Below are 7,993 nucleotides of genomic sequence, written 5' to 3'. Positions count from 1 at the left end.
ATCCAGGGGCTCTGAGCATCACCTCCTAGAGACAATGCACCAGTTTGCACATTACACTCTTAGTGGCTTTGGAACCTATTGTCATTTTTCTGCTTTTCTTGCCAGGAGTAACCCTTCTGCCAGGTGGAGTCGACAGCAACCCGGTCCAGGTTCAATACCTAAGGGTTCCAATACAAAACAGAACCAGCTGGAGCCCCCACCCAGCAATCTGGGAAAACTTCAGACCATCTCAGGCACCTCCAAGAGGCAATACGTCCCCTCTCAGAAGCACTGAGACTGTGTATAACAAAGAGAACTTTTAATAAAAAGGGGAAAGGAACCTGGCAGTAATCTGGGAAACCCCACAACCACTATTCGAAAGCTTGTGACCATGAGTAAGGCTAAGATATTTTTAGTAAAAATCACCCACAGGTCGTGGGAAATAAACAAAAATTCACGATAGCCTGTGATCTGTCCTGACTTTCACTAAAAATATATTGACAAAACAGGGAGGCGGTTCAGCTCAGAGCCACTGCTGCTGGAGCTCCAGGGTCCCCCACCACCATGGCAGTGAGTGGGCGCTTCGAGGTGCTCCATGCCACCTGTGGGAAGTGGAAGCTCTATGGTCCCTGTGGGGTACCCTCACCCCCTGCGGTGGCTGAGAGCTCCAGGGGGTCCCTCTTCCTGGCATGGCTGGGCAACTGCAGAGGGTCCTCCGTCACCCACCATGGGGGAGTCGGAGACGCTTGGTGATGGAGACAGCCTTCTCCCTGCCGCTGCTGCACCCTACGCGGCCCCTTTCCAAGGCATCAAGATCAGCATCGCGGCTGAGCCCGTGGGAGAAGACAAGTCCAGGCAGTGGAGCCTCACCAGGTGACATAATCGTAGCCTTAGCCATGAACAAAATTCTACCCCAGAATATATTGGACAATGCCCTTTGCCTCAGTTTCTCCCCTTGTGGTGTGAAAGTCCAACAAATTCTCCTTTAACCTGCCTTTGCCTTTTCCGTCCCCTGCACCCCACTCACAGCTGCTATCCTTGGCTGGTGAAGACCCAGAGTTCAGAGCGTTCATGTGAATTAAACTCCTGCTGGAGGGGTGGGAGGTGGGGAGATGCCGTCGAGGAATGCCTCGGCTGCAGCTGCCATCACCACATATACAACTGAGGTCTGGTCTGAACTACAGACCTATATCGGTGTAACTATGTTACTCAGGGGGGTGAAAAATCCACACACACCTGCTCCCTGTGTGACATAGTTACACCAGCCTGACCCCCTGTGTAGACACCGCGGTGACGTTCTATACTGTACATGCCCAGGAGGGCTGGACAGAGTGCTGTGTAGGGAGAGCTCAAGGAAAGCTTTGTGGGGCTGCAAGAGGGCAGGTGATAGGATGATGGAGGCAGTCCATGGAGATATACATGCAGCGAGGTAGATGGCTGTTGCCCCTGGCTCAGACGTCCGGCCTGCAGAGGGGTTCAGATCTGGAAGACGAGTCGGGCCCTCCATGCTTCCCTGGGATACACGGTTGTCCCAGTTTTCCTCTGCTGTTCCGCCGGGAGCCCTGAGATTCGCAGGAAAGTGGAGACGTGAACCAATTCTGAGACCGTCCCATCTGCAAAGCCGGGAATGGACCAGGATGATGTCACTGCTGAAGCAACAAGCCAGCCTGTGCCCTGTGCGATGTAGTTATATCCATCTGACCTCCAGTGTAGACAGCGCTGTGTTGGCAGGAGAGCTTCTCCCATCAACACAGCTACCGCCTCTCAGAGAGGTGGATTAACTACACCGATGGGAGAAGCTCTCTCCCGTCAGCTTAGAGCATCTCCATTGAAGTGCCACAACAGCACAGTTGCCTCGGTGCAGTTGTGCTGATGCAGCGTGTTAAGTGTAGATGTGCCCTAAGGCTCAGAGGCTAGACCTGGTTCTCAGTGATTTCAGCTCTAGCTTAACACTTAACAAAACAAGGACTCTCCAGTGTGTCTAATCAGCTCTGCCTTTACATAGAGATGAGGGAGAGGGTGAAATGGCATCTAGGACCCTTTAGGCAGAGCCCACACCCCTGGATACAGACATCTGCCCAGACCCTCTTTCACTCTCACTCTCACAGGAGTTGTCATCCCTACCCCCCTGCTTAGTGAGTGAATGTCAATCCGGGCAGGTTTAGCACAGTTCTGCTGCTCTTTCCTCACACTATCATGGTGACAACACGGCATTCCCCTGCACTCCCCACTAAAGTGATTTGTAACCCAACACCCGCCAAAAGGGATCCCTTTGGCAAAGCAGTTCCCTCCGCTGTGTTCCTAGGCAAGGTAGTATGCTTAGGCAAACACAATCTGCTCCTGATGTTTGTTCCCCCAGCTCATCTCTCCACCTCAGAGGGGAGCTCAGTCCAACCCCACTTACACAGCAATGAAGAACGTGGAGGGAAAGTGGAGCCTTGCATGTCAGAAACACCTCCCTGCCCCCGCCCAGCACCAGACACTGCAGCCTTCGCATGGGGGAGGAAGCTTCTGGTTCATTACAAACAGCTGATTGGTGCTCCTCGAGGTGGGGGAAGGGAGCAGGCTGTGTCTTTCCTGGGCGTGGGAACCCTGTTAGAACCACCCCCAGCAGCTGGAATATTCCACAGAAAAATCAGGCGTAACCCCATTGAGTTCAGTAGAGTTACTCCTGCCCTGCACCCGGTAAATGAGAGCAGTAGCTGGCCCACCTCAGCACCACACTGGTGTCCCACAGCTCTGACTCGTCTCCCAAAGCCCTGGGAAGTGGCCAGTCTCCAATCTTAAGGGTGGATTCTCAGGGGAAGGAATAACCGACGTCCTGGAAGGGAGGGGGGTGCTTAGTTTCATGTGGGGCCCTGCCTGGGGGAGAGAGGATCGGGGGGAGGGGATTGTGGTGGGCCCTGCCCTGTGGGGAGAGGATTGGGGGGGGAGGGAATCGATGTGGGCCCTGACCGGGAGGGAGTATCAGGGGGGAGGGGATCATGATGGGCCCTGCCCGGGGATGAGGGTGCTCTGACCTGCACCAGACATTATTGACATCGGTGCATGTGGCAGCCACCCTTCGTCCAGGCTGTGAGACAATCGCTCAGAGAAGAGGGAGCTGCACTGTGCCTCGCACTGGGGCACTAAAAGACAAATGGAGAGAGATGCCTCAGGGCCTGCTTAAGTAAAACCTACTCCCTCTTAAGGAGTTTGTTGCATTCCCAGGAAGCAGGAGGTAAAATTTCAGAAGACCCGCAAGAGATCTGAATAGACACAGTGATGAGCTGCTAAAATCTTAACAACCGGTTCCCTATAAAAAGTTCTGATTTAAGGGATGTCCCACAGTATGTATTTTTTGTACCAATAGGGTTACCATACGTCCGGTTTTTTAAATTTTTAAACATTTTTAAATTTTAAAAATTCCGCCCGGACGACGATTTAAGAACCAAAAAGCCTGACATCTCCAGGAAAATACGGATGTATGTTAACCCGACCTAAAGTTCTTTTTTAAAAAGATGGGCCTGAACTAGAAATGAGCTCCGTTTCACATGTGTGGGTTCCCGCCACTCCCTGGGGGTGTGCTAGGGTGACCAGATGTCCCGATTTTATAGGGACTGTCTCGATTTTTGGGTCTTTTTCTTATATAGGCTCCTATTAGCCCCCATCCCCTGTCCTTATTTTTCACACTTGCTGTCTGGTCACCAGTGTGCACATGTGTGGGTCCCAGCTGCTCCCTGCCCCCCTCATTGAAGCAGGTGTGCAGGGTTACTGCCCTGGGAACTGCAGGGCACCAGTGGACGTGGGACTGGCTGCAGACAGGGACTTGGGGCAGAATTAGCTGGAGGCAGGGGGTGCGACACAGGCTGGCTGCAGGCAGGGGCCGGCTGCGGGCAGGGGGGTGAAGCAGGCGCCGGCTGCGGGCAGGGGCTGGGTGCAGCAGGGGCTGGCTGTGGGCAGGGGCTGGGTGCAGCAGGGGCCGGTTGCGGGCAGGGGCTGGCTGCGGGCAGGGGGTGCAGCAGGGGCTGGTTGTGGGCAGGGGGTGGCTGCAGGCAGGGGGTGCAGCACTCACCCCAAAATTAGTACTCACACCTTGTTCATTCACCACGGTGAACTCTTTCTCTCCCTCTCAAACTTGCTGGTTTGCAGTCCCCTGGGATTGTGCTTCCCGGCCCTTCAATTCCAAAACTTGCCACTTGCTTCCCAGGAACCTTATGTACTATGGGGATACTGACAATGGCCTCCTTTGTAAAGGACATTGAGACCTTCTGAGGAAATGAGCTACAGAAGAGGTGGGTAGTCTTAGGGTGCAGGTCAAACACAGGCTGATCTGACCCCTCTCCTCAACAAGGAGTCAGCTGCTGCTCTGGAGGTGAAAGGCTCTTTGTATCTCCTCAACCACCAGGCCTTGTAATGTCCTAGGGACGATTCCCATCTGAGTTCCTGACTGGGACGTCGGTTATTCCTTCCCCTGAGAATCCACCCTTAAGATTGGAGACTGGCCACTTCCCAGGTCTTTGGGAGATGAGTCAGAGCTGTGGGACACCAGTGTGGTGCTGAGGTGGGCCAGCTACTGCTCTCATTTACCCGGGTGCAGGGCAGGAGTAACTCTCCTGAATTCAATGGGGTTACGCCTGATTTTTCTGTGGAATATTCCAGCTGCTGGGGATGGTTCTAACAGGGCTTCCCAGGCCTAGGAAAGAGAGAGCCTGCTCCCTTCCCCCACCCCATACACTCGGAGAAGATGCACTCTGCTGTTTGTAATGAACCAGAAGCTTCCTCTCCCATGCGAAGGCTGCAGTGTCTGGAGCTGGGCGGGAGCAGGGAGGTGTTTCAGACATGCAAGGCTCCACTTCCTCTCCATGTTCTTCATTGCTGTGTAAGTGGGGTCGGACTGAGTTCCCCTCTGACGTGCGTGGGTGGCGAGTTGTATGGGCCTGTGGTGCCCAGGTTCCAGGAATATTCAGAGCCCAGGGGCCTGACTCCACCAATATTCAGAGCCGGGTCTTGCCCCCGGGCCCACCAGCTGCCCCTGCGTGCCTCCCCCTGGCCCCAGAGCATCGCCTGGCCCCCACCTGCTGCCCCCATGTGCCTTCCCCGGCACTGGAGCGTTCCTGCAAGAAGTGGGTGGCTGCCCCGCTGCTCCGCTCCCTCGCTGCTGCCGGTGGCCGCTGCTGCCTACAACACAGGAGCGGCACCGGCGGCAGGCTGAAGCGGCTGCTACACCTGAGGAGGGGAGGAGGCGCACACACGATTGGCAGCTCTCCCCTCCCCTGGCATCCACTGGGGGAAATGCTGAGGGGCTGCCGGGAGATTGAGTCTTGACTTCATCTGAGCAGCTGCTGGGGCTTCGGTGAGTGTCCAACCATGTGATCCGCTCCTCCCCCACTGCGACCGCAGCCACTACCCTTGTCCCATGTTGGGCGAGGGGCAGCCCCATCCCCCATGAGCCTATGGTGAGGGGAAGTAGGCTGCAGCAGGGGAGGAGGCCAGAGGCGATGGTAGCCCCCTCCCCCCCAGCACACACCACAGGGGAGGCGAGGGGTTTTCCTGGACCTTAGAGAGATCCGGACCCTAGGAGCATGTGCAGTGACGGTGCCGGGTGAGCGTTCTGCCAGGGGGGATATGGCTGGGGGGACTGTGGCCTCCTCCTCTGTGGCCTCAGTCCCAGGGCAGCCTGCCTGCACCCCAAACTCCTAATCCCCAGCCCCACTGCACCCCAGAGCCTGCACCCCCAGCCAGAGCTCTCACCCTCCCACACTCCAACCCTCTGCCACACTCTGAGCCCCCTCCTGCACCGTGAACCCCTCATCCCTGGCCCCGCCCTGCAGCCCTCATCCCTCCGCACATCAACTGTCTGCCTCTGTGTAGAGGCCGAGCTGGTTAGACACACTGGAGAGTCCTTGTTTTGTTAAGTGATCGCTGGAGCTGAAATCACTGAGAACCAGGTCTAGCCGCTGAGCCTTAGGGCACGTCTATACTTAACATGCTGCATCGGCACACTTGCACCAAGGCAACTGTGCTACTGTGACACTTTAATGGAGATGCTCTAAGATGATGAGATTTTTCACCCCCCTGAGCGACATAGTCATACCTGTGATGGGTTTGGTCACAGAGACCCCCTTGGGACTGTCACCTGATGTGCTGAAATGACCTCTAAGCCCGTTTTTGCTGCCAGCGTGGGACTGCAGAACCCTTTCTTGTTGAGCCAGACACACTAGCCTGCTGCAACACAAATCCAGGGTCTGAGCCGCGCCCCCAAAGCGGTAGACTTAACTGAAAACAACTCAGCAAGTACTCCTGTCTTCAGCACCCAGACACCCAACTCTCAATGGGATCCAAACCCCAAACAAATCCATTTTACTTGGTATAAAGCTTAAATAGGGTAAATTCATAAATTGTCTGCCCTCCTTAACACTGATAGAGAGATATTCACAGCTCTTTGCTCCCCCAGGTTTTAATCACTTACTGTGGGTTCATTGATAAACAAAAGTGATTTTATTAAGTATAAAAAGTAGGATTTAAGTTGTTTTAAATAATAACTGACAGAACAAAGTAAGTTACCAAGCAAAATAAATCAAAACACGCAAGTCTTTACCTAATACATTAGGAAACTGAATACAGGTAAATCTCACCATCAGCGATATTCCAATAAGCTTCTTTCACAGACTAGACTCCTTTCTAGTCTGGGCCCAATCCTTACCCCTGGTATAGTCCTTGTTAGTTCCAGCTCATGTGGTAACTGGGGGACTTCTCATGACTGGCAGCCCCCTTTGTTCTGTTCCATCCCCTTTTATAGCTTTGGCACAAGGAGAGAATCTTTTGTCTCTCTGGGTCCCCACCCTTCCGTCTAAATGGAAAAACACCAGGTTTAAGATGGATTCCAGTACCAGTGACATGATCACATGTCACTGTAAGACCTCATTCTCCATTCTTTCAGGGCTGGCCTGCACATACCGAGGAAGGTTTGTGAGTAAACAGAGCCATTCACAACCTCATTAAGGGGAGCCATCAAGATTCCAAGCCACCATTAATGGCCCACACTTTGCATAGTTACAATAGGACTTCAGAGTAATACTTCATATGTCTAGCTTCAGATACAGGATTGTTACATTCATACAAATAGGATGAACACATTCAGTAGATTATAAGCTTTGTAATGATACAAGAGACCTTTCGCATGAAGCATATTCCAGTAACATTATATTTACACTCATAAGCATATTTCCATAAACATATGGAGTGCAACGTCACAATACCGATATAGGTCTGTAGTTCAGGCCAGACTTCAGTTGTATATGTGGTTGTGGCAGCAGGAGCCGAGGCATTTTTTGACGCCATCTCCATACCTCCCACCCCTCCGGTGGGAGTTGAACTCACGTGAACGCTCATAACTCTGGGCCTTCGCCGACCAAGGACAGCAACTGTGAGTGGGGAATAGGGGAGGGAAAGGGCAAAGGCAGGTTAAAGGAGAATTTATTGGACTTTCACACCACAAGGGGAGAAACTGAGGCAAAGGACACTGCCCAATATATTCTGGGGTAGGAGTATGCTCATGGCTAAGGCTATGATTATGTCATGGAGGTCACGGAAAGGAGGCCTTTCCCCTCCAATTAGCTCTGCTCCCCAATAATTCCCACGCCAGGCTGATGAGGGAGCAAGGAGCTCCCTAGCCTGATGGGGGAGGAAAGCCATGGGGCGCCCCACCCTCACCCCTGCACTGGGCCCTATCTGGCGAGGCTCTGCTGCCAGGGCCCGTATCCTCCCCATGGTGTTCGGCCATGATGCTGATCTTCTTGACACCATGGAAGGGGGTGGCATAGAGCATGGCGGCATGGACAGGGAAGGCCATCTCCACCATCAAGCATCCCCAGCTCCCCCAGCTTCAGGCCACAGGAGGGTGGAGTAGGGCTCCTTGGTGTCCAGGCTCTGCACCCACTGGGGCCAGTGGGCCACACCCATGGCCATTCTGGTGGCATTCTCTGGCTCCCACTGCACCTGGATCACCTTGACCATGTCTGCCTTGATAGGC

General features: G+C 53.9%; 1 protein-coding gene across 5 annotated transcripts in view; it reads right to left on the bottom strand.

The window, feature by feature from the left end:
- Nucleotides 1–7,162: 7,162 nt before the first annotated feature.
- LOC117888492 (adhesion G protein-coupled receptor E3-like) overlaps nucleotides 7,163–7,993 on the bottom strand; it is a 40,544-nt gene continuing 39,713 nt past the window's right edge. For all 5 annotated transcript variants that reach the window (XM_034791948.1, XM_034791943.1, XM_034791947.1 and 2 more), the window contains one exon: nucleotides 7,163–7,385. In XM_034791948.1, coding sequence (XP_034647839.1) covers nucleotides 7,350–7,385 — 36 coding nt within the window. In that variant the 3' untranslated portion in view covers nucleotides 7,163–7,349. The remainder of the gene's footprint in view (nucleotides 7,386–7,993) is intronic.

The sequence above is a fragment of the Trachemys scripta genome, chromosome 16, assembly GCF_013100865.1.
Source record: "Trachemys scripta elegans isolate TJP31775 chromosome 16, CAS_Tse_1.0, whole genome shotgun sequence".
Taxonomy (NCBI): domain Eukaryota; kingdom Metazoa; phylum Chordata; order Testudines; family Emydidae; genus Trachemys; species Trachemys scripta.
This window is presented reverse-complemented; position numbering and strand designations above follow the sequence as displayed.